Here is a 27,480-nt window from a genome sequence, read left to right as displayed (position 1 = left end):
AGGCAGCTAGTCATCACCACCCACCGCCAACTCTTGGGCTACTCTTTTACCAACGAATAGTGGGATTGACCGTCACATTATAACGCCCCCACGGCTGAAAGGGCGAGTATGTTTGATGGGACTGGGATTCGAACCCGCGACCCTCAGACTGCGAGTCGAGCTCCTTAACCACCTGGCCATGCCGGGCCTCTTAAGAAATGCACTGACAGATTAAGTACAACTGTCAATTTCAGCTTGTGGAGGATCAGTTACGTATTATTTGCTGTTGTTATTTTTAAACTAACTAACTTATACATGCATAATATTATTTTGAAGTCTAACACGTAGCCCGGTATGGCCAGGTGGTTAGGGCGCTCGACTCGCAATCTGCGTGTTCGAATCCCCGTCACACCAAACATACTCGCACTTTCAGCCGTGGGGGCGTTATAATGTGACGGTCAATCCCACTATTCGTTGGTAAAAGAGTAGCCCAAGAGTTGGCGGTGGGTGGTGATGACTAGCTGCCTTCCCTCTAGTCTTACTCTGCTAAATTAGGGACGGCTAGCGCAGATAACCCTCGTGTAGCTTTGCGGGAAATTCAAAACAAAACAAAACATTTCTTAAGACAAACAGCTGTTTCCGTGTAGATTGTTTCCGTCTGACCCAATAATCCGGTACCTAATTCAATCTACGCTATATCCATCTAGCGAAATCATTAATTAGAAGGAGCATCTGGCGTTACAATAGTGTTTTTTATCACCCAGTAATATTTAACTTGATTATAAATTTTCTCGACAATAATATTTATGCAAAATATACATTATAAATTATCAATTTGTTATTTCTCAGTCTGGATGTTGTAGTTTCTTTACGACGGAATATAAAGGCTTATTTTCCAAACACTGAGCCGGCTTCTATTAAAATACGCGTTTTCTAAATATTGCCAATTACGGGCTGAATTCTGTATGTACAAGCATGAAATACATTTTAACCCTCTGATGAATATGCTTCTGTCGATAGCGTCCGAGTTCCTCGAAGTAAATTATCCAGAAACTGAATTTAAAAACACGCATAGCAGTAGCTCAATACCACATTTTCTTTTCGTTAATGAAGCTCTCTTCAGATGGTTATTAAACTTGGCGTTCGTTTCATAAACACGTTTGTTCCACTATAAATAGATAGATGTAACACCAGCATCGTGATGAATCATTAAGAACTGCTACGGTACATAGAGGGCGTTCACATTGCTGTACGCGTTGCACAGGATTGAAACTGACAAGATCTTTCAGAGCTGAACGATCTTGCTGTGCTAAGCGATAAATTTCTGTATTGAGAAAGGAAGTAACTGTTGTCTACTATGTATTTACAAGCAATGCAGAATCCCACGGAGACAAAGTTAGTTAACAGTAATTTATATAAGATAATGGTTTCAGATAGATTTTAAGCGCGAAATTCTTCTTTCGTTCCGGAAGGAAAGTTAAAACTAATAAAATGAATCGGCCGTTAGATTACACTGTCACTACTTATTGTGGTTACGCTTGCAAATTAACCTTGTCGATTTTGTTGTTGTTGTTTTTTTTTCAACTGACTAATGGTCTACTTTTCTCTCCTCCACGGGAAATCGAACCTTGGATTTTAGCAATGTAAGTCCGTAAACTTAGCGCTGACCCACAGCGGACAGGAAAGGCCATATAATCGATCTTATAGACCTTATTTGAAACATTACGTGATCATGATTGAGATCTTATCTTATTTACTAGATGGTTATGTTTGATTTTCTCTAGAAGTGTAATTTCCATATGTCCAGCGATTAATAAAGTACCAGAGAACAACACTGGGTACATACCGATATTGAGTGAAATTATGGACAGCGGTCAAAGTAAGCCGCTCTTTCGCTTGATTCTACCTCAAAAACCACTCTGACCCGCCATTCTTTTGGCTGTTCCTACCTCAAAAACCACTCTGATCCGCCGGCCTTTTGGCTGGTCATACTTCAAAAGCCATTCTGGCCTGCCATTCGTTCGGCTGATCATACTTCTTTAACCTTCCTAAAAATTGTTCCCATTAGTTATGGTTACGAAAACCTCCTATATTTTCGTTTTTTGTTGTTGTTGTTAAACACAAAGATGCAAAATGAAGTATATGTTCTGTGCTTACTGTAGGGATCGAACTCCAATCTTTACCGATATAAGTCCTCAATTTTACCTCTATGCCACCGTGGGTTAAATTAGCAAGAACGATCTTACCATTCTTCTAGATAGTCAAAATTAAAAGTTGTCTGATTCCCTTATTCATCCTAGCACCACCTTCCTTAATCCTGGTTATAAACAACCCGTCCAGTTGACTTGTTCGTTAATGTCTAATTCATCCTAGCACCACCTTCCTTAATCCTGGTTATAAACAACCCGTCCAGTTGACTTGTTCATTAATGTCTAATTCATCCTAGCACCACCTTCCTTAATCCTGGTTATAAACAACCCGTCCAGTTGACTTGTTCGTTAATGTCTAATTCATCCTAGCACCACCTTCCTTAATCCTGGTTAGAAACAAACCGTCCAGTTGACTTGTTCGTTAATGTCTATTGTAAATGAGCATAAAAATATATTCTATATTGAACTAGTACTCATAACAGTGAAGGAATGGTTTCTGATAAACTGCATTGCGAAATATTACTAAAGTCATGATTTAAAATCAAAGCAATAGAGTGCGTAAAATATAATTTATTATGATGCATAGGAATAATATCTATCTATGCAGGTATTTACCTATTTACATACATATTTATGGATGTAGTATTCACACTATTATTACTGTATATAGTTGTAAAATTGTCTTTTCATTCTTTCTTTGTAAACATCAAAGATGTCTCTTATCCTCTAAAGGAGATTATTGTTTTCGTCTAAACTTTTAAACCATATTAAACAAAAAAGTCTGTCACTTTTACCGAAAATTGATGGCATGGAAGCCCGAGGTTTTTTTGAAAGAAATTTTAACTAATAACCTTACTAGGGGTTTTATAAACTACTTAGTGATCCCCAGGTGATATTAATATGATGTCAGTCGTATATACAAGGGACTGGCTCCAGCGAAGACGATCGCCGTGTTCTTGGTGGTGATTTATAGGGTCTGCTTCAGCCTCCTTGGGGATTTACTCGCGTCATTAATACCGTTTAAGAAAACATACCTGAGATATCGAATTTTTTTTCACTTTCGGGAAACTAGAGCAAGTCGGATTCGATTACTCAACGCCCCGTTGTCAAAATGGATTTGTATGAATCTCCTGGATCAAGTTCATCACTGTATTAAGTTCTGAAATATGTGTTTTTTATGTAAACAAAAATTTTCTGATACCACAGAGATCTTTAAAACTTCCGCTGAATTGAATTTCGTCTTTTACACTTTCCCTGCTAACTTAAAAATGTATCTTTATAACATTATTGTAACCGGCTGAGCTTTATATTACATTATCACTATCCCTAATTTTCGATTTTTCTTTTTCTACGGATGCAGAACAGATACAATAAGCTACCTAAGATTTTTAACTTTAAATTATTATGAGTTATGTCTTTCATTTCCAGAGAAGATTATGTAAAAAAAGTATTTCCTGTACGGTTATGATATCCAATTATATTTCCTGTGTGAAAATTTATCAAAATCATCGTTCTTGGGCAAGTTAAAAAAAAAAACCCTTTTTTTCACATGTGATAACTACGGGATCGGCTGAATAAAATGGGTTTTCTTGTAAACACAGTAATAAAAAGCTTGCTTTTATCGTATGCTTACTTATAGTGAGCTTAGAAGTTGACTCTTATGTTGTAAAGTGTTTATCTCTTTTACATAGAAGAAAATGTAATTTCTCTAGATTCTTTTATTGCTCTCTTAAATCCACAATCCATTTTGCTCCTCTTGTGTTTTTGTTTTAGTTGTTATTGTTTTGTACATGTAATCCCTTTCAAAATGGGTGTAACAACGTAAATCTATTGGTAATTTTTTCGTTAACTCGTAAAAGAAGCGAATGAATAAAAGTAATAAAAAGTGTCTGTATAGCTACCAGGAAAGTGTGTATCAACGACTAAAAAAAGTTCTTCAAACTGAATTTATTCTTTTGAGAACTAGGATTAAAGATTCCCCTAGTGATACAAATTGTAATTTATTACTATTTTAGTAGCATATAACTTATTTTCAGAGACAGAAAACGTGTTTATACCAAACTTCACGCAACATTTTCCAGCCGTGAATTACATTAGCAGCTCGAAAGTTTATGTCGTAAAGTCAGGAGAATTCTCCAGAGAATACACAGACGCGTTAATTTATTTATTTAATACTTGTATCTTAAGCCCAAGACTTATAATGTTTATTCACGTTTTGTGTTCCTTTGAAATTATTTTGAGTTATGTCTGCAGGAAAAGTTGAAATGTATGTTGTATATAACATTTCTTAGGTATCATCCTAAAGGAAACACTCAAGAAAAGTTTACCCTACTCACATTAGCCAGGTACAATCCTAAAGGAAACACTCAAGAAAAGTTTATCCTACTCACTCACATTAGTCAGGTATCAATCATCCTAACGGAAACATTCAAGAAAAGCTTACGCTACTCACATTAGTCGGTTATAATCCAGAAAGAAACGCTCAAGAAAAGTTTACCCTACTCACATTAGTCAGGTAACATCCTGAAGGAAGAACTCAAGAAAAGTTTACCCTACTCACATTTGTTATGTATCATCTTGAAGGAAACGCTCAAAAAGAACTTAATTTGTGATAAATTTCTTATGTAATATTCTGGTGAACTGCAAAGTTTATGAGCCAATACGTAAAATAAATCAATCATATATATATATATATATATAATCCTGTAATTATCTTATATTTGTACAAAGAACTTTACATAAATCAATATTATAGATTTTAACCCATTGACTGCTGATTCGCCGTATAGGGTACTGTCCGCATAAGGCAGTTGAACGCAAGTGTGCTGTATACAGTGTACGGCTCGCAAAAATTCCCCGCGCGTTTAAAGTAGCCACATTTAAAGGGTTAATAAATGGAAAACATATTTCTAAGATTCACCGTATACAAGAGTGTATTATATAACTAATGAAAACATTCAGGTACATATTTTATAATTAGTAACAAAAGTAATCGACTAATAATTAAATTTAGCTGCTGAGACATCATCTAGTTAGTTACCAAATTAAACATTAAGTTGTTAAACGCCATTAATCATAATTATAGTATTTTGGCACTTGTGTATAAAGTTAAAATAATAAATAATATTCAACGTTTAACTGGTACACAGTTAAAAACATTTTATTTAAGCCTATCTATGGCCTTCAAAAAATTGACGACTCTACATGTTTCGTCGAAACTTAATAGATAAATAAATAAATAAAATGTTTTTAACTGTGTAACAGTTTAACGTTGAATATTATTTATGATTTTAGCCATTAATCATGTTATGACCTTAACTACCTTATATTATTTACTTAAAATGTTGTATTTAAAATTGTCAAAGATCAAATACAGGCATAACAATAAAAAGACATTATAATGAACTAAAATAACTCATGTTATTCATATTAAGAAAATCCATGCATCGTACAGAGGTTTCCATTTAAATTTTATTTTCATTGCATAATTTTGACCATTAATTTAAAGTCGTTATTATCATCCTTAGGTTTAGAATCGTCGCCCAAACCTACACAAGGATAAACGCATAAACGCCCTTAATTATGAAAGTATAGACTACAAAGAAGGTAGGTAGTCAGCAGCACCAACCGCAACTCTTGAATTACTCTTGTCTGACCAAATAGTGGGATTTTACTGTCCCTCTTATAACGCACCCACGGCATCTGTTTTTGTAGCAACGGGGTGAAAACCATGAACCCTCAGGTTCACAGTCCCAGTATGTTAACCACTAGGAAAAGATGATATTTTTAAGTAGGTCGAAAGAATTAATCATACTCAGACAAACTGTAATGACAGCATTCTTAACTTGGTCAAAACGTGCAGGGCTACGATTATTAGGATCTTAAGTTCTTTCCAGAAGAGACGTGAATGAATTCAAACACATAAAAACTTCATCGTAACCTTATACTGAAAAGTGTAAATATCTACACAATTCGTCACCAAGGAGTTCATACGAGTAGAGTACAATAGCTCTTAAATAGTGTAATTACGGATATCTTTTTACCAGGATTAACTTAATATATTCTTTGCATATTATCTAAAATTACAAACATTAATGGACACTAAAAAAGACTGCAGTCAAACAGCAAGCTCGAGACTCACATTCCATAGGTGAATGCTGTGAATAATGTAGACTAAAAGTATCGTTATATCACCTAATTTGATCTCCCTGCAGTCATCAACTGTTAAAAACTCAACAAGAACCCCTAGCGGTGGTTTCTTTAAGAAAATTAATACTTCAATTCTAATGAAAATGAAAAAATTTAGATAAACAAGTATCAAGATTCGAAACGTATATCTTATTCTTTTGTGTTTTGGGTATACTTGTTTGTTGTTTTGAATTCACGCAAAGATATTCGAAGGCTATCTACGCTAGCCGTTCCTAATTTTGAAGTGACAGACTAAAGGGAAGGTAGCTAGTCAACACCACCCAGCGCCAACGCTTGGGCTATTCTTTACCAATAAAGGGAAAGCATGTTCGGTGACGGGATTCGAACCCGCCACCCTCAGATTGCGAGTTCAGTGCTCTAACCACCAGGCCATGTCAGGCCCCTTTTGGGTAATAAGTATAAATTTAAAATTTGTGCAAGACATCTGAATCATTGTAACTTTTTACAACCTTCTGATGCCAGAAACTGATAAAAATTGAATTATATCTGCATCTTTTTACTCTTACTTTACTCTGAACTTGTTAAATACCTCTTTTGTTGCTTTCATATCGAAAACGTGCCTAGCTGTTCCTCCAAAAACTGCATGTATATATCTATATGTATACAGAGGCTTGAGTACGTTATATCAAAACGCTTTTCAATATACGAATAAGCAAGTCACGTGATAACTACAGCCAATATAAAGTCGCGGTGGAATGGCGTATATCAGAACAACATTTTGGCATTGTTTGTCGTTACGTAAGTAGCGTGATACCACCGAAAATTGATCGCTTTTGGGAAGGATTTGTAACAGCCCTTTCCAACGCAAAATATTCATACAGTCAGATCATATAGATGTGTTCGGTTCGAGGATTTAGAATTTCCGACACAGGGATATCCCTTGTACTTAATGACATTGGAAAACAAAGGAATACGGATCGGCAAGGGGGGCCCAGGATCATTGAGAAAGATATTTGCAATAAGCCGTACCCAAGCCCTTGTAAGCAAAATTCGACGTCTTGTTGTAATGGGTGAAAATCATGAATACAAAGATCGGTGCAAAAAAAAACAGAAAACAACAGTGCGCAACATAATCAAGACAGATCTCTGTCTGGAAAAGTGACATAAGTCAGGTGGTTACAAGCTGCTTTTACGACGTATCCGTTCAATCGCTTGATATCTCAATCAGCCGGATAATAAAACGGGTATTCATGCTATTCCATACGAAAACATACTGATCAAGTTGCCATAATTAGTGATCGGACTGCTAAAACGGGCGTTGAGAAACCGCCGTCTTGCTACGCTAGATGTATTATGGAAAGCATCAGGGAGTAGTGATTTGCTTTTGGCATGGCAACCTGACAACGGAACTTCTTGTAATGTAAAGTACGTTGCAGGGATATTGTCAGGATTCACAACCGTTAGATAGAGCAGGACCGGTAAAATTTCAAAATAGCATTTTAATATAACATATTCAACTTCTGCATATATATAGGACTCAAACCCAAACCTATTGGAGAACACAATGCACTAATATTTCGAAAGATACAACTATTTAAATTTAGAAGTAGACACTGTTATAATACCCAGGTATAGATGATTGTCAAAGAATTCAGAGAAACGTTTTTAATGAGGTTTTGATTTATTTTATGTAAAAATTGTTTGCTGTTCTAATAAATTGTTCATGATGTCCATAGAGCCTGTCTCATTATACAAATTACATATGTAAGTGTTTAATATAACATTTTTTTAAGTTTTACAGCACTAAGTGTATTTGTATTCCATCTTAATATTATTTGTACAAAACATTTTGACCAAGGCTGTATAACGTTATGTTTTTGTGCCTCGGAGTTGATTTATGTTGTGTAAAAAATCCCAAAATTACAATTATAATCAAATTCTAACAGTGCACATAAGCTGTTCCCCGGTGGAAGAGCGGTAAGTTTATAGACTTACAACACTAAAATCCGGGGTTCGATTCGACACGGTAGACATAGCATATAGCGCATTGTGGCTTTGCTCTAAAACAAACAAAGTATGTAAACTTTTCACATATATAACGTTATGCTTGACGTCACAGTTTTTATATAGTGTGTAATAAAATCATAAAATTTTAACAATAATTGAATTAAACTAGCACGTTTCTAATAGTGAAAATACGGTTATCAAATATATATAAGAATACATATGTATGTCCTAGAGTTGATTTATAATGTGTAAGAAAATCCTAAAATGACTATAAAAATCCCCTTAGATTAAGAATTTTTCTTACATTGACCAAGAATTTATCTAACATATGAAAGTGCGGATATTTATCTCAGAGCGGCTTTATAGTGTGTAAGAAAATTCTAGAATTTTAATAATAATTCACTTAAATTACAGATATATAACGTTATCAATTTGTCAGAGGTAATTTATTCTAAGTAAAAAAAAAAAGTTATTGGAAATTTCAATAATAAGTCGCTTAAGTCAAGAAGTTATGGAGTAGTATTCGTGAGCTTATTTCACATCTATGTTGTTGTTGTTGTTGTTTCTATACAAAATGTGATGTTTGATTTAAGAGTAGGTTCTTTGTCATAATCTTTCTTATCCGCTATCACTTAAGTAGTCCTGTCTTCTGTAAATTTTAAAATGTCAGAACACGTGAGAGAAAGAGAGTCTGTTAACTTTGATATTCTGCATAGTTTCCACATTTCCTAATCCATACGTTCCAATTAATAAAACTGCCATCAAAAAGTTGAACTCCAAATCATCAGAAATTATGTTTTTTTAAGGACAGAACTTATTTATTTAATTTAAATAAACTGAAAATTTGTCTTACTTTTTTTTAGAGTTTTTAATAGGAAAATATATATACCTGCAGGTTTTTTATTTACAAATGAACCCTTTTTTTACATTATGGTCTGCCTGACAGAAAATAGCAGTTGTAGAGTAATTTTTTTCTTTTCTGGTTAATTTGGATTAATAAAATTTTAACTGCAAGTTTTTTATTTACAGATGAACCCTTTTTTTACATTATGGTCTGCCTGACAGAAAATAGCAGTTGTAGAGTAATTTTTTTCTTTTCTGGTTAATTTGGATTAATAAACATTTAAATGCAAGTTTTTTATTTACAAATGAACCCTTTTTGAAATAAACAAACACAACTATTCATTGGAGAGTTCAATGTTCTGGTTGTAAAAAATTTAATTTCGTTTAGAAAGGATTAAAAACAAAATTTATTCACCGACTCCTTATCCCAATCTACTGAGCATATAGAGAGATAAATAACTTATATCAAAACGATTTTTAATATGCAAATCAGTTAGTCACGTAACAAACAGTCGACATAAAAATCGTAGTGGCAAGGTATTTATCAGTACTACATTTTGACAATCGAAAAAAATAAATATGGATCAACTAGGGACCCACGACCATTCAGAAATACACCTTCAACAAGTCATACCCCAGTTGTGGTAACTAAAGTGCAGCGTCTTGTAACAGGTGAGAATCTACGAACACAAAGGTCAATGGCAAAAGCCAAGCAACAATACAGAGCACAGTCAAGAAGGATCTCCACCTGGAAACGAGGCCAACATGGTATCAATTCACCAAGGCAAGCTTCCGGTCATACCTCCCATTCAACCGTTTCACACCTCAAGCGGCTGGAAAATGAAAAGGTTTATTCATGCTACTCCATAGGAAGACATACTGTGAGGTTACCATATAAACGCCTATGGATTTCTGTGCGATTGGACTATTGAAACGGGCACTGGGAAACAGTACATAAAATTGTCTATGGAAAACTGGTAGAGAAGAATGGTGTGCTTTAGATATGAGAACCTTATGATGAAGTACTGAAAACTACGCTGCACACCTATTGTCAGGATGCACGGTGTAAGATAAAGCATGACCGGAATTGGCGACATGGACTGTAACAACGTGGAGAGGTTCCAAAATCGTTTTAATGTAACATACACAGCCTTTGTATCTAAATATGTGACTTCTTTTACCGTTTCAATAAATTCCAGCCTAAAATAAGACTTCACGTTCCTGCACCACTGGACAAGATTAGATGCGTGACATAGAGATTATTGCTAATAGTGATAGTAGCATTTATTCCGTAATAGCAAAATCCCATCAGTTGAGCTAAGTTCGAGTCATTTAGAAGCATTGTATTACTCTCTGAGGCTTTACAGCAATATGTAATGCTACGTAACTTAAAAGTATAGTAAAGGAAAGATCCAGTACTGGATTCGTAGTTACATAGAGTATAAAAGCTGCAATTAATGTTATAAATGTTATAACAGAATTCAGAAAATGAACATAGAAAAGTTGGAAATACTCGGGGAATAAACAGTCTGTAAATTGTAGAGGAAAACAATGTCTACAGTGAACCACTCCTTAATAGGGGTCTTATTCTGCTTAGCAGGAAAACCAAGAAAGTTCATTTGGTCCACAAGAACTGAAACCTGCAATGTAAGAAGCTTCATTGGATTTGGAGACTGTGAAAAGCGACTTGATTGACGATGAAATACTTTCGCTATGAAGTAGTCGCAAAAGATTTATTTTTTTCCGAAATTTACGATTAGAGATTCAAACTGTGAGATTTTCTCACACAGACTGAAACTACAACATTTGAAAGGAAAATAAAAGCTGAATTAAAAAAAACTAGAGTAGGGCCAATGAGTTTTCTCAACATCTTTTCAGTCACAAACTGTAACCAGTAAGAGTTCATTAATTACGCTAACCCTATTTGACGTGTAAATATACTAAAATTAAATCATTTTCTGCGACTGGGAATTCTTTCATGCATTTTACGAGAGCGTTCTTTTTAATTATCATATTAATTAGCCTCTTTCACTTTTTTCTCTTCCTCTTTTACTCATTGGTATTGATTTTTTCTCCCACAACTCGAACTGATAAACGTAACCCTCAGAATTTTAATTGTGTAAGATGGATGCGTTTTATCATCAACACAGATCGTTATTGACAGGATTTTCACTTTGTAGACTTTTTTCATTTTTATTTCTATCTATTTTAATATTCACGTGCAGACAACTGTGAGTTGAACAATGTACAAAGACAAAAACCTGTAGAACCTTTTGAGTAAGTAACGAAAAAACAGAAATATTCAAACACGTTTTGAAATAAATAATAATATCCGAGCTCAAGCATATAAAAACCCATCATACACTTATAAAAACAGTAATATATCGTATAGTCCGTATTTAAAGGTAAAAACAATTATTTGAATAGTTAAAAGATAGCTGTAGCTATACACAATGAAACAAATATGTAAATACTAAAGAAAAACTTGTAAAACATATATACTGTAAAGCAGTCAGTGTAGTTGAAAATAAACAGATAAATTACAGCAGCCAATCTCGTTGTACTAAATAAACAGATAAATTACAGTAGGCAATGTAGTTGTACTGAATAAACAGATAAATTACAATAGCCAATGTAGTTGTAGTACATAAACAGATAAATTACAGCAGCAAACTTAGTTATACTAAATATACAGATAATTACAGTAGGCAATGTAGTTGTACTCAATAAACAGATAAATTACAGTAGCTAATATAGTTATACTAAATAAACAGATAAATTACAGCAACCAATGTTGTTGTATTAAATAAACAGATAAGTTACAGTAACCAATGTAGTCGTACTGAATAAACAGATAAATTATAGCAGGCAATATAGTTGTACTAAATAAGCAGATAAATTACAGCAGTCAGTGTAGTTGTACTGAATAAACCGATAAGTTACAGTAGCCAAAACCACATTGGCTGCTGTAATGTATCTGTGTATTCAGTACAACCAGATTGGTTGCTGTAATGTATCTGTGTATTCAGTACAACTATATTGGCTACTGTAATTTATCTGTTTATTCAGTACAACTACACTGGCTGCTGTAATTTATCTGTTTATTCAGTACAACTACACTGACTGCTGTAATTTATCTGTTTATTCAGTACAACTATAGTACTAAGTAAACAGAAAAAATTACAGCACCAATGTAGTTGTACTAAATAAACAGATAAATAACACTTAATGTCAGCAGTTACTACGGTGTAGTTTTTGTGCTAAGTGTCTATCATAAAATTATCACTTAAAGTGTATTTTTGTTGGTAGATGTCGATCATAAAACTATCCCCTTATCAGTTTGGTAAACAGTATAATCTGAGGTAAATTTATGTAATAACGATATCTTTTTATGAATTAATTATACAGTGTAGGTTTTCTGCTAAATTTCTATCATAAAATTATCCCCTTTCAGTTAATTAATATAGTATAGTTTTGAAGTAGATCTTTATCAAAAAACTATTTTTTTATAATTGATAAAGATAAATATGAACATTTTTCACTCTGTGTCTTGGAAACTAAATAACCTGTTCAAGTCGTGAAAAGCGTCATTAAAGTTATGCACTTTATCGATTGCGCCAAACAAAGGTTATCTCCACTAGCTACTTGAATTAAGTTCATAGGGTATGTAAACCCTCTGTCGTATATCCCTGTCTAGTTACTTGTCTAGGCACTTGTGGAGTTAAATGTCAGGTTTCCTATACAGATTGAATAGTTGTGCTGGCGGTCAGTGTTGTGGAGAGAGTTAAATGTTAGGTTTCCTATACAGATTGAATAGTTGTGCTGGCGGTCAGTGTTGTGGAGAGAGTTAAATGTCAGGTTTCCTTTACAGATTGAATAGTTGTGCTGGCGGTCAGTGTTGTGGAGAGAGTTAAATGTCAGGTTTCCTATACAAATTGAATAGTTGTGCTGGCGGTCAGTGTTGTGGAGAGAGTTAAATGTTAGGTTTCCTATACAGATTGAATAGTTGTGCTGGCGGTCAGTGTTGTGGAGAGAGTTAAATGTTAGGTTTCCTATACCTTATGAATAGTTGTGCTGGTGGTCAGTGTTCTGGAGAGAGTTAAATGTCAGGTTTCCTAAACAGATTGAATAGTTGTGCTGGTGGTCAGTGTTGTGGAGAGAGTTAAATGTTAGGTTTCCTATACAGATTGAATAGTTGTGCTGGTGGTCAGTGTACTTAGTCCGACCAGTTTTGTCCACTGGTAGGTCAGTAGTAAGTTTAAGGACTTACAATGCAAAAATCCGGGGTTCACTTTCCCGCGATGGACATATAGCTCATTATGTGGCTTTGCCCTAAAACAAACCCTTTTCTCTAAAACAAACCTTTGCCCTAAAACAAACCTTTTGCCCTAAAACAAACCCATTGCCTTAAAACAAACCCTTTGCCCTAATTTTGCTCACAATCGGTAAAGACTTACTTCAAGTTTGTTTTATTTTCTTGAATCTTAAGTTCAGTTCTTCTCTCACTTAACTTTATCGTTGGTATTGAACTTGTGTATTATTGTTGGAGATATTTTTTATACATAATAAGGACTTGTGTTTTATATTTCATTTCGTCTCTACCATTTGCCACCTACACCTTTCAGTCGTTTTTACCAACCAAATATTCCGTTATTCTGCAGATTCTATCTAATTAATATTTAATTATTTTTTGATCGAAAATACCACAGTTTAGAGAAATACATATTAGAATTTGAAATAATATAAGTGACCATTATATTATCATGTAGAATGCGAACCGTGGTCTATGAATTTCTAATAATTGGAGTGCAAAGGATCAACATCTGAGTATTCCAGCTGTTTTGGTACTTTTGGATATAATCGTACTAAAAACAAGTTTTTTTGTTTTTCTTTTTTTTTTTTTACAATTGAGCTAGGTAATAATCATAATGTATTCATAACTAATTACAAATGACGACTTTAGGAAGTTTTATGGGTTCTTTATATTTCAAGATGGTAAGTAAATTTTAAAATAATGGATTTTTTGTTTGTTTGTAATCAAGCACAAACTACACAATGGCCTATTTGTGCTCGGCCCACCAGGGGTATCGAAACCATGTTTCTAGCGTTGTAATTCCGAAGACATACCGCTATGCCACTGGGGGCTAAATAATGTGAGGTGTATATGTGTGTTTTCTCATAGCAAAGCCACATTGGGCTATCTGCTTTGTCCACCGAGGGGAATCGAACCCCTGATTTTAGCATTGTAACTCCGAAATAATGGAAACGCTTCCCAATATTTTTGTTTCTTGTTTGTTTCAAAATTTTTGCGTAAGTTCTACCTGCATGTAGTAGCTCCTAATTTTGAAATGATAGATTAGAGGGAAGGCAGCTAGTCAACAGAATCCACCACCAACTGTTCTTTTACTCGTGTTTGATCTAATAGAGAGGTTTGACTGCCACTCTTATAGTAAACCCACGCTCCCAAGGGATGAAAACAATGCATCTTCGAATTTACAGTCTAGACACGCTAAAATTGAGCCACAACCGGACCAATTCCTATAGAAATATATCTGATATTATTGTATAGTAATATTCAAAACGAAAATTCGAATTTTGTTTGTATTCATAGTCTTGAACTAATGGCCATGAGGGGAAGACTAACAAGTTTATGTATTCAACGACTAACATTACTTTAGTTTAATGGATTTTGATCCATATGTGATCTTAAGGGAAGTCAGATAAACCTAATTTTTCTTCTTAGACCTTCTTCACATGCCACTTAATTTTTAAACTGTTAAAGATTATTCACTCCTCACGCTGGGGAAAGAGAAAATAGATCCGATTGGTACTATAGTTGAGCCTCAACACTTCCGCTCCAATGATATTGCCCCTAACATCCTGTTAGCGAGTTTTCAGGGCTCCTTGTATCAGGAAATAGTAATTACTTCTTTCATCTCCAAATTCCATTACGCGGCAACAATTCTCGGAAGTGTGTACCATCAGAAAAAATATCACCACAAAACATTGTCACAAGCAAAGAAGGATGCCACCTTACATGGCAAACCTTTTCACGTACATTTGGAGGACAATGAATAAACAAACAAAGGCAAGGTTTGTTAAAGGGAGTAAAGAGTTTAGTTTGTTCATCTCAAAGATGTTTGCATTTTTTTAAAAACTCTTTTAAACCCTATGTGTCTCTCTGTACATTGAATGTTTCTTTGTGGTTTCATTATTCCGAAACCAATTGTTATATTTATTTGTTTGTTTATATTAGAGCAAAGCCACACTGGGATATCTACTCTGTTCACAGCGAAGAATCGAACCCCGGATTTTAGCATTGTATGTCGATAGACTTACCGCTGTCCCATTGGAGGACATGACACTTTACAGTTTCATTATACCGAAACCAAATAGTTATATTTCTTAGTAGTTTCATTCTATTGTTTCTTTGTGGTTTCATTATACTGAAACCAAATAGGCATGTTTCTTTGTGTTCATTCTACTGAAACTAGTTGATATGTCTCTTTGTAGTTTTACTAATCGAAACCAATTACTTCATTTTACACTTCTGAATAAATATACACGTATTACTTATATTACAACAGCAATAGTAAGTGAGTAAGCAAAACATTTTACAAAATTAAACAATTACACTGATTGGTTATTGGTTACAGTAAACGTTGAAGTATGTCGTTCATAAAGAAATATATTCTGTTCAAATAAATTATGTGATTATTCTAAAGCTGAAAGGATTGATCATCACCAATATATTCTCACTTTGAGGGATGGGCGAATGTAGTAGATAGAAATAATAGGTGGAATCACGAACTGGATATATCTAACAGCTAGAAGTACTAAATCTAAATGAACTCACAGAAATGATTGAACCACCAACGGAGAAGTTGATCTAATGGATGTCATACAGATTTCACGAATACTGGCTAAACTTATGAAATAAAGATATTGTGTTGAATGAACACACGAAGTGAAGAGGAATGATGGATAGCATACGGGCTGGATAGAAATGATGGACAGCACAATAGTTGAACTCACGAGCTAGAGAAAGAGAAATGGTAAGCAGCATACTGGCTGAATTCACAAACTGGAGAGAAACGGTGGACATCATACCGGCTTAACTCACAAAATGGAGAAAAATTGTGAGAACGTACAGGTTGAACTAACAAACTGAAGAAGAAAGTGGATCACATATTGGCTGAACTCGCAAACTGGAGAGAAATAGTGCCCGACGTATTGGCTGAACTCACAAACTGGACAGAAACGGTGGACATCATATTGGCTGATGTCACGAACAGGAGAAAAATGATGAACAACATACCGGCTGAAAGCACGATCTGGAAAGAAATGGTGAATATCATACTGGCTTAAATCACAGACTGGATCGAAATGGTTGGCACCATACTGGATGAACTCATGAACTGGAGATAAATGGTAGAAAGCATAGTGGTTGAGCTCACAAAGTGGAGAGAGGGCTGGTGGAGTGTACAATGGCATAACTCACGAACTGGAGATAAATGGTGGACAGCATACAAACCGAATTCACAAAGTAGAAAGAAAAACATACTGATTGAACTCGTGAATTCTAAAGAAATGGTTTGTAACATTGTCTGAACTCACAAACTGGAGATAATCATGGTAGACGTTATAATGGCCGAACTTATAACTAGAGAAAATAATGGTGAACAGTATACTGACTGAACTCGCGAACTTGAGATAAATGGCATAGAGCACAAACTAAACAGAGAAATAGTTGACAACTTATTGGCTTAATTAACGAGCTGGAGAGAAATGGTGGACAGCATAATGGCTGAACTTATAACTAGAGAAAATAATGGTGAACAGTATACTGACTGAACTCGCGAACTTGAGATAAATGGCTGAACTCACAAACTAAACAGAGAAATAGTTGACAACTTATTGGCTTAATTAACGAGCTGGAGAGAAATGGTGGACAGCATAATGGCTGAACTCACAAACCAGAGAAACATACATGATAGCATATTGGCTAACCTCACGAATATTTCCCATTACACGTTGTTAACAAAATCTCAAAAAAGTTCATTGTGCTAGAACATTATCCAGACCATTTCTTTACTATTCACTGTTAATACAAATTACAGACTTTATTCGTTGGCCCGGTGTTATCTTTAGTTCATGCAAAAATGGGTTCGTTTTTTCTTTTGTTGTTGTTCAAAACGTATCTTTAAAATATCGTTCGTTGTTCACTGCTGATACATCCTTCAGCTGCTGCTTCGTTGATCGTTATGAACATATCTTACGAATTTCGTCGGGCGCTACGAACACGTTTTAGAAATAGTAGTTATTGTGTTTACAGTTATCTTACAAGTATCGTTTCGTTGTTCACTATGGAATATCTTACATGCGTCGGTTATTATGTTTACGGTTATCGTACAAATACTGATTATTGTTCATTGCTAACACGTCTTTCAACTACCGTTTCGTTGTTCACTATGAAATATCTTACATGCGTCGGTTATTATGTTTACGGTTATCGTACAAATACTGATTATTGTTCATTGCTAACACGTCTTTCAACTACCGTTTCGTTGTTCACTATGAAATATCTTACATGCGTCGGTTATTATGCTTACGGTTATCGTACAAATACTGATTATTGTTCATTGCTAACACGTCTTTCAACTACCGTTTCGTTGTTCACCATGAAATATCTTACATGCATCGGTTATTATATTTACGGCTATCTTACAAATACTGTATGTTGTTCATTGCTAACACGTCTTTCAACTACCGTTTCGTTGTTCGCTATAAATTAGCTTATAAATATCATTTCCTAGTTTACTGTGAACAGTAATTAATAAAAACTGGTAGTTACTTGCAGCTAACACATCTTATTGTTTCATTGTTCGCCAATGGCATATGTTATACATAGCGTTTCGTTGTTCGCCATTAACGTATCTTAAATATCGGTTTCTCTCTCTTTGACAAAAAAATACGACATATGATGTAAATAACACTTTATGGAAAATAAGTAGTAACGCATGTAAAGAAAGCCACGTCAGAGACGGTTTCAGTTTTATTTATTTTAATAACTTTCAGTTAATTTTTAACCACAAATATTTGTTTAGGAAATTTTATAGCTAGCCTTTGTTTTTGATTTCTTTGCACTATCTGTGAGCTTTCCTTATACAACCTCTACTTTTGATGTAATGTCCCTTATAATATGATGTATGCTCTATAGACCATCTTTCTTCTCTTGGGGCAACTCAGGTAATGTAATAATCTGGTACACAACACCCTTACTTTACCATTCATCACCCTTAGTGACGTCAGAAAACGTGGCATCGATCGTTTCGTGACAATTTATCTACTGCCAGACTTGATCATAGGATCGCTATCTTCCTGAGATTTTTTAATATTTCTTTTGAGGGTTTGTTCTTCCATGTTTTTTCTTTTTTTGGAACAACATAATTCGTGTTGTTGTAGTTTTTTGTTTTTTTTCTTACAAAATGGAAGCAAGCTCACTGTCTCCGTGAAGACGCGAGATCGTTTATTGAGCAGGACAAGTTGGTTGTCAGACGCCGCTCCGTTCTAATAGCTGAAATGAGAGTTCTTGCCACTGAAACTTGATGTAGAGATTATAAGTGAACATGTTCGTTCGACTTTACACTTCAACTACGTTAATTAGAAAATTAAGGTCGGCAAAAATCATTTCTAAAATTACACTACTTTTATACTTTTTCCGATATTAACTTTATCTTTCTTTATCGATTTACTATTATTCTGTTACACCTTTCCATAATCGTTCTGTCAAATATCTGCTTTTTTCCTTGAGTCTTACCTCCATTGTCCGACTATACTTTATACTTATTGATTTATTCAATTATCTTTCTCCCGAAACAAATGAAGAAAAAAAAATATGGTGGGTGTAACCTTAATCTGATATTTCTTCACTAGTGGTTAAGAGTAACCATTATTGATGGTTATGCCTGAACCTTAATGTGTGTGACCTAGTCGTTTAGTCCATGCGTCGTGTAAGGTATCATTCAGATTGAAAATAGCAAACACTTCCATCTTGTTTTCGTTCTTCCCAAGGACGGTCTGTCTGGACAACATTTTTGTTCGAAGAATGTTGTTCTTAAAGCACTATAGCCAATAAACAGTGCAATTACAGCTTTTGTTTGTGAATGATAAAATATAGAAGGAGAATCGTACTTTATTAGAACGTTTTACGTGTGCTAATGCAGAGCTGTGTTGCCGCAGAAGTGAGCCTTAACTCCTAGGAAAACGTGTTTAACACCTTTATATTCGGTTCATGGCAAATTCTCAATCATTCGACAGTGCAATACGGCAAAGGTTATACTTATGACTGTCCTTTCCGAGGAAGGATATTCACATAGTGACATAGGAAATAGATGTAGTAAATAGTATAGATCAGCTCATCATATGAGGGTGTTAAACTCCCTAAACAGTCCCGCCATACACAGAACTGCTACTACTATTGTAGAAGGTTGCAGACTGGTTGTCCAAGAGACACAACCCATAAAGTGGTTACTAACAAACAGCACGTATCCAAATCAACTGTGCATAAGAAAATTCACAAAAAAAACTTGTCCTTACAATGAAGCATAACTCAAGTGTGCACAAATTGACCACTGGTGACACTGGTGAAGAAAAAATCCACTAAAAATACTTTGGGCATATGATTCGATAGTTTGTTACACTCTTGGAAGAGGAGGAGGTGTACTTTAACAAGCAAAGTAAGAAATGAGCGATTTGCAACCGACTACAAGGTGACAATAACTTCCCACATAGCACAGCGAAAGCAAAAAAAAAAGTTTATCCTCGAACTTTACAGTTTCCTCACATTTCTCATATAATGGGAAATGAAAAACCCTCAAAGTTTATAGTAAATCAAAGATAAACTCTGGTTACAATGAGGAGATTGTACTAACGCCAATCATGCAAGATTAAATTCCTTCACTGTATGATCTGGACACTAAGAATGTATGCCTACATTAGGATAAGACGTCAAAATCACACGTCTAAGCCCGAATCAGCAATTCTACTATCCATGAACAATGAAACCAATGTTCATGTTATCCTCTACTCCGACATGCCTTTGAAGTTACCTAACTTCGTATCTTTGTGAACTTGGTCTGGTTAAATGTGGTCTTGGAAACCAACGTCCACATACAGTAGAGGGTCTGAGGAAAGTCTGTCAAGATGTATGGTCTACACTTGACCTCGCTATCCTTCGCAGAAGCTTGTTATAATGGAATTGTGATATTAAACAATCGTGCCTAATCATGGTCATTAGTCTTAACAGGAAGAACGAAGAAGGGAGTAAACGTATTGGCAGCACAGAATCTGTGACATCATTCTTATAAAGTGAGTTTCAGACAAAGTTATGAAAATAAGGGTGTGAAAGAATCATTTAATAATAACAAAGACAGGTAAGTTGAAACAACATATATAAGAAACATATTCCCTCCGATAATTGTAACATTACAAACGAATATATTATTGTAATAAATTAACATATTTTTGCTCTTAAACTCATATATTAGGAGTAGATTACATCGTTCGTTTTTGTGTTGCTTGGTTTCTTGAAATCAACTAAACCTTTCAACCTACAAACAGAAAGAGATAAAAAGGTGAATTTCTGGAAACTTAATATTTAAGTTACTTTTACTTAAACTAATTAAATATTTGTTAACTCTAGGTTTGTTCGTAGTTAAGCACAAAGCTACACAAAGGATTATCTGTGCTCTGCCAAACACGGATATCGAAACCCGATTTAACTCTAGGTTGGTTAAAATTCGGCAGTTCGTTTCCTAATCTTAATCACCCGAAAAACAGTAAAATGTGGTCCTGACTTTGGTAATAATCTGTTAATTTTATTTTTGGAAATTGTATGAACTGTATTACTTCTGTAATATAAGCTCCACTTCCAGTTTATGAGGATTAGTAAACCACAAATCCTGTTTTAAAATTGCGAAAAATGTTCCTTAATAATCCTTAGGCCCGGCATGGCCAGGTGGTTAAGGCGCTCGACTTGCAATCTGAGGGTCGCGGGTTCGAATCCCCATCCCACCAAACATGCTCGCCCTTTCACCCGTGGGTGCGTTATATTGTGACGGTCAATCCCACTATTCGTTGGTAAAAGAGTATCCTAAAAGTTAGCGGTGGGTGGTGATGACTAGCTGCCTTCGCTCTAGTCTTACACTGCTAAATTAGGGACGGCTAGCGCAGATAGCCCTCGTGTATCTTTGCGCGAAATTTAAAACACAAACAAACAATAATCCTTAAATTAACTCACAGTTTAGTTAAAATTAAATAAGCTTCCCACTGTCACATATCTTCTCTTCCAGAGAGTACAGTAAGTTTATTTGACATTTCATTGTTCAGTCTAATGGCTTACGATTGGCTCAATTATATTTTGACTTGGTTTGATTAAAATAAGAATATGCAATTGCATAGATCGCAAGTAAAATAGAAGTAGTGGACATTTACTTTAAGCACGTGATATAAAAGCGTCATCTAGCGGTAGGAGCTATTAAACCAAATTGACAAGTTATCTGTAATCACCTGCAAAGTATCACCTATGAGCTTGTTTTTTCCCTTTTTTAAAATGAGTTAAGAATAGTTCAAACAAATATGCATTCCTGTTCACAAGCGCTGCAAATATTACTATGTCTAAGTTAATTTAGTTGTTTTTAAGACACTCAACTAATGGCAAAGTAAACTAACGAAGTGCGAAATTGTTCATTTTCTTAACTAATTAATGCAAGTTAGCTTTCTTGCAACACATTGGTTATCGGACAAGGATTATAAAAGTTAATTACTTCTTAATATTTATAAAACTATTTTATCTGATACTTACGAAAAACATTTTAATACAGTAATTAAAATACTGCTTTTTTGACGTCAAGCTATTCGTTACTTACGTTACTCAAGTCTTAACCAATAAAAAAATATATATACACAATTATCTGAAATTTTATAAAATAACATTAAATTTTATAGTAGAGTAGTAGTGTGTCAAACATTTTTTTGGAATATTGTACAAAAGCTAAAAAAGCTAATATTAACTTACATGGTACTACCTAGTTTGTCGAACCACCTGCGGATCGCAAGAGTCCAAGTATAGAGCAGCTGAACACACTCCACACTTTTATCATTGGATGATTTATAGAAGTGACCACCAATCCGTTATTTTTGTTCAAAAAGCTAGACAAAACCCTGGTTGCGGGCTGTTCTGCTGGCTGACTGCCATCCTTCTAAACAATTGTTCAAAATTAGGCACGACTAAAAGTGAACGCTTGGAGTCCTTGACCTAGCCAACTGGTCCACATGCCCATAAAGTACAGTAAAAAAAATAACTATCAAAATGGAACCAAAACAAGTTTGAGTATTCTGAAACTCGTGTGAATAATTCATTGGTCAATCGCAGAAAACTGTACAGCAGCGAAATGATTTACGTTATTATTGGTCAGTCGCAGAAAACTGTACAGCAGCGAAATTAATTACGTTATTATTTCTCTAGATATCTGATTGTAATACATGCCTCCCCCAGTGGCACAGCGGTATGTTTGCAGCAGCGAAATTAATTACGTTATTATTTTTCTAGATATCTGATTGTAATACATGCCCCCCCCCAGTGGCACAGCGGTATGTTTGCGAATTTAGAACGCTAAAAACCGGGTTTCGATACCCGTGTTGAGCAGAGCACAGATAGCCCATTGTGTAGCTTTGTGCTTAATTCCGAACAAAGTACTACGTAATAAACCTTAAAGTTGTTAAATTAAAATAATTTGATAAATGTTTGTTCATTGGGTTTAATATTAGAAATCACCGCAAAGATTTCATTTGTTAATTAAACATGATTAATATTGTAGTTATGTAATTTAGGCATTTGAGGTTTTTGTGAAAAATTTTTCGTATTTGGAATGCATACAAGAGGTAAATGGCCAGGTCAGAAACCATAAGCATCGGATATAGCCGTTTTCACTGCTCACTAGATGGAGAACAACTAGACAGCAGTACTAGTTGCCTAACCAGTCACTCTTATAATGCACCTTTAGCTGTGTTTATGTAGCTTTGGTAAATCATCGCTGTGAAGGCACGGGAAATAGTAATGCAAAAAATTTTCAATGGCAAATTATCTAATATTTGGCAAAAATAAAAATATTTAAACTCTTGGAAGGGAAAAATTGGTCGTAAAAAAAGTAATAAAGCAACTTGTTTGGCAATAAGGAAAAATGGGCTTTTTTTTGTAAAGAGCTTGAAATTCAATGTATGGTACTTCTCTAATGTTGGGTGACTTAACCGTGATAAAAAAGGGGCACTCAGTAGAGTGCATACCTTCAACCCTAAAAAAAATACGAAAACATATCCGTATGACCGCCATTATCAACGGATAAAGGCCATGAGGGAGAATATTCTACATATGTCCACCGAGTTTCATCAAAATCCGAACATTTTTGACTGAGTTATAGAGCAAAGTATAGTGTAAAAAATCGGTACCCATGGTAACAGATGTTTTGTTAGATTTTCGTGACCTTGCTGTAACCTTAACCTTGGACCTTGATCCTGCAAAATCTAATCACTACTAAGTTTGATCATAGTCCAAATGTATACCAACTTTCGTCCAAATCCATTTAGCCGATTTCTAGAAATCTTGCTGACAAACACACAAACAAACACATACATACACAGGGGGTGGGGGGGGGACATAATCTCCGTCACCTTCGGTAGCGGAAATTAAAATGAAATAATAGCAATATTTAAGAATAATGGCAGATAAACTTTCTCCAAGCATGGCCTAGTAATCGGTTCCCGGACTATACGCGTGCCATTATCGAAAAAAAAGGCCTAGTAATCGGTTCCCGGACTATAGCGTGCCATTATCGAAAAAAAAGGCCTAGTAATCGGTTCCCGGACTATACGCGTGCCATTATCGAAAAAAAAGGCCTAGTAATCGGTTCTCGAACTATACGTGTGCCATTATCGAAAAAATAAAACGCTCTCCAAACTTTGGGGCCATGGGTGCTGTTGACAATCTGCTGTTCCACTAGTCTATCTGTTCACAATTATAGACGGTTGGCGCAAATAGCTAATGAGTAACGTTGCGTGAATATCTGAAATAAAACAAACAAACAGCTAGATAACTCTTCTCGAAGAATGTTTACAGATACGGCTACCTGTTACAAGAATAAACAAAACACAAAAATTACGCTCGGTCACAATATTTGACTTATTATTTCATTTAGCTATTTAATTGTATAATGTTTCGGCCAACATCAGATACAGTTGCTGATGATAAAGAAGATCGAAATAGTTTGTGGTCTTATTTTTTTTTTTATAACAAGCATCACTTAAAACATATAAATAATGACACAAAAGCTTCATCTTCAAAGTTTTTGAGGATTAAGAAGAAGACATTTTTTTAAACAAATTTTATTTAAAATGTAGAAATATATATACATATATTGACACATAAGTTCCATATTAGCTGTCTTTATGTCATAACGTACTGCTATGTCCCATCTTTAGTCTCCTCCATCCCCACCCCTCACAAGCAATTCTGTTCGCTTGACAACCAAGTTAGAAGAAGCCCCTTCGCTTCACTTCGTTAATCACTGACGAGGTCCATTAGAAGAAAAAAAAGCGAATTTTACAGAATCCTAGTGACATGTGGCTCACGCGCATTTGAAAATCAAGAACAGTTGTGATTTTCTAGCTACGGTTTGCTTCATTTACTGCATCAGGGTTCGATAAAAATAAATTTTCAAGTAAAGCGTGATAAAAATATGAAGCGCAGAGAATACTGTGCAAATTAAAATATTTTCATAAAAATTATTTCAGCATATTTTAATTATCTAATATTCAGCCAGTTTCTCATTTAAGTGCATGCTACATTTTTAGCCGCGGCATAATGGTTCATAGAATGGCTCTGAGTTTGTTTTCTTTTCATTTCCAAATATAAACTTTTAGCTCATAGCTCCGTCATCTCTTGACCGATTTGAGATCTAATCACAGTTTTGGACTCGTTGACCTATTTGACCACGCCCAAAGTTCCATAGAATAATTTACTCTAATCCTGCTTGAAATAAAAAGCTAATAAAAAGAAGAAAAAAGAGGTATCATAGATTAATTTACTCTAACCCTGCCAAAAAGAATTTCAAGTGCCACGGCTATTGAGGATTCCCTCTTGTTTGAGAAAGAAACTGACAGTGAAAAATACGACTAATATACTTTATGTATTTTTGATCGATTTTGGAGACCATAAGTTCTCTTATTTTGTGACCATGAAAACTCGTAGCAAGTATTTCTGACTGTTTTACATCTTACTCTTTTCTCTGTTATGTGGCCTAAATATTTATATTTATTACTTATTCTTATTACGTCTTCATCTAGTTTTATCTTTGTATTTTCTACATTATTTTATTTCATATATCTCCACTTCTAATTTATTTTGTCTTTGTTTCTATTTTAAAATGTTTTGTAATTTTACTATAAATACCTGTCATCTATTTCACTATTATGGTAATTTTCATGATGCTATTTCTCTCTATTTTTCGGTCCACCTGTGATGAAAATCATTATAATTTAGAATACAGTTTAACTCTCGCTTTTTAAGTGGGAATTAAATCCCTAAAATTACAAGAATGGCGGTGATTAATGATTTGTTATAATTCCAACTGTGATTGAGCTGCCATGAAACTCTAAAACTGAACGAAGTGGAGCTTGTGCTTTTGCCGGTGCTAAACTCATCTAGCGAGTAAATCAATCAAATCAAACTACGTAATGCTCATCTGTAGACATAGGCAAATAGTTCAAACAAATTGTATAAAAATCAAATATTTTATTCCTTTAACAACAACAAAAAAAAAACGTCATCACACGTAAATTTAGTACATGACCAGTTTTGGCCTTAGGTAAAAGTTAGTTGAAGATTTATCTCGGAGTTGAAGATTGAATGAATTACTGAAAGGTGAGAACTTTTTTTTTCTAAAGTGAAATAAGTTCCCCTTATTGTTCACGATGAGGGCCTAAGGACGATAATATTTACGGGGGATCCTTTAAAGGGAATAAAATTGGTGTTTTTTGTGCAAATCAACGCATTAGTGTGTCTGCGCTCTGTCCACCTCACGATGAGGGCCTAAGGGCGATAATATTTACGGGAGGGGTGAGGGAATCTTTTAAAGGGAATAAAATTGGTGTTTTTTGTGCAAAGCAACACATTGGTGTGTCTGCGCTCTGTCCACCGCGGGGAATCAAACATCGGATTTTAGCGTTGTAAATCCCTAAATAAAATAAAGCATTTGCTTTATACAGTTTGTATGCAGTGATTTATTTCAATGAATAAAAAGTTTATTTATTATTTATACGTTACGAACAGTTTGTATTTTAGGCCTATAACTAGCGTGGTTTGATAACATACTTCTTGCTCATGTAATTATAAAAAATTGCTGTTCTTATACTTATGTGTCTTATATGATATCGTATTTCTTATGCAGGAAGAGCAACATCTACACACAAGCCATCTTCAATGGCTTAAAATGAAAGCCTATATTAGAGCCATGCATATCAATTGTCGTGTTAGAAACTTGACCTATGTGAAAATTGTAATTCATTTTTGTTCGTATATAATCAATCTTGGTCGAACTCTTTCAACGTGGTACTTTATTATAATTATGTTTTCATTAAATGTTGTGAATTTGCATACAAGGCTGTACATCGTTTTAAGAATGTGTCTTTATTCCAGTGGGACCTAGTATGTGACAGAAGCTGGTTCGTACCTCTCACAATGACCTTGTTTCTAGTGGGCTGTTTATTTGGACAGTGTCTTTGTCTCTTTGTAGCACACAGGTAAGAACACTATCGTCTATATATTCTAGTAACACACAGGTAAGTACACTATCGTCTATATATTCTAGTAGCACATAGGTAAGTACACTATTGTCTGTATATTCTTGTAGCACACAGGTAAGTACACTATAGTGTACATATTCTAGTAGCACACAGGTAAGAACACTATTGTCTACATATTCTAGTAGCACACAGGTAAGTACACTATAGTGTACATATTCTAGTAGCACACAGATAAGTACACTAGTGTCCACATATTCCAGTAGCACACAGGTGAGTACACTATTTTCTGTATATTCTTGTAGCACACTATTTTCTGTATATTCTTGTAGCACACTATTGTCTAGGAATCTCGTAGCACACAGGTAAGTACACTAGTGTCTACGTATTCTCGTAGCACACAGGTAAGTACACTGTTGTCTACATATTCTAGTAGCACACAGGTAAATACACTATAGTGTACATATTCTAGTAGCACACAGGTAAGTACAGTATT

General features: G+C 34.7%; 1 protein-coding gene across 1 annotated transcript in view; it reads left to right on the top strand.

The window, feature by feature from the left end:
* The window catches only part of LOC111086735 (carcinine transporter-like), a 111,034-nt gene that overhangs the window by 41,222 nt on the left and 42,332 nt on the right, over window positions 1-27,480 (top strand). Inside the window, exon 2 of the mRNA XM_022390785.1 lies at window positions 26,881-26,984. Within this exon, the coding sequence (XP_022246493.1) occupies window positions 26,881-26,984 (104 nt within the window). The remainder of the gene's footprint in view (window positions 1-26,880; window positions 26,985-27,480) is intronic.

This window comes from Limulus polyphemus, unplaced genomic scaffold (genome assembly GCF_000517525.1).
Source record: "Limulus polyphemus unplaced genomic scaffold, Limulus_polyphemus-2.1.2 Scaffold1375, whole genome shotgun sequence".
Classification (NCBI taxonomy): domain Eukaryota; kingdom Metazoa; phylum Arthropoda; class Merostomata; order Xiphosura; family Limulidae; genus Limulus; species Limulus polyphemus.
Note: the sequence above shows the minus strand (reverse complement) of the source record. Positions and strands in the feature narration are given on the sequence as shown.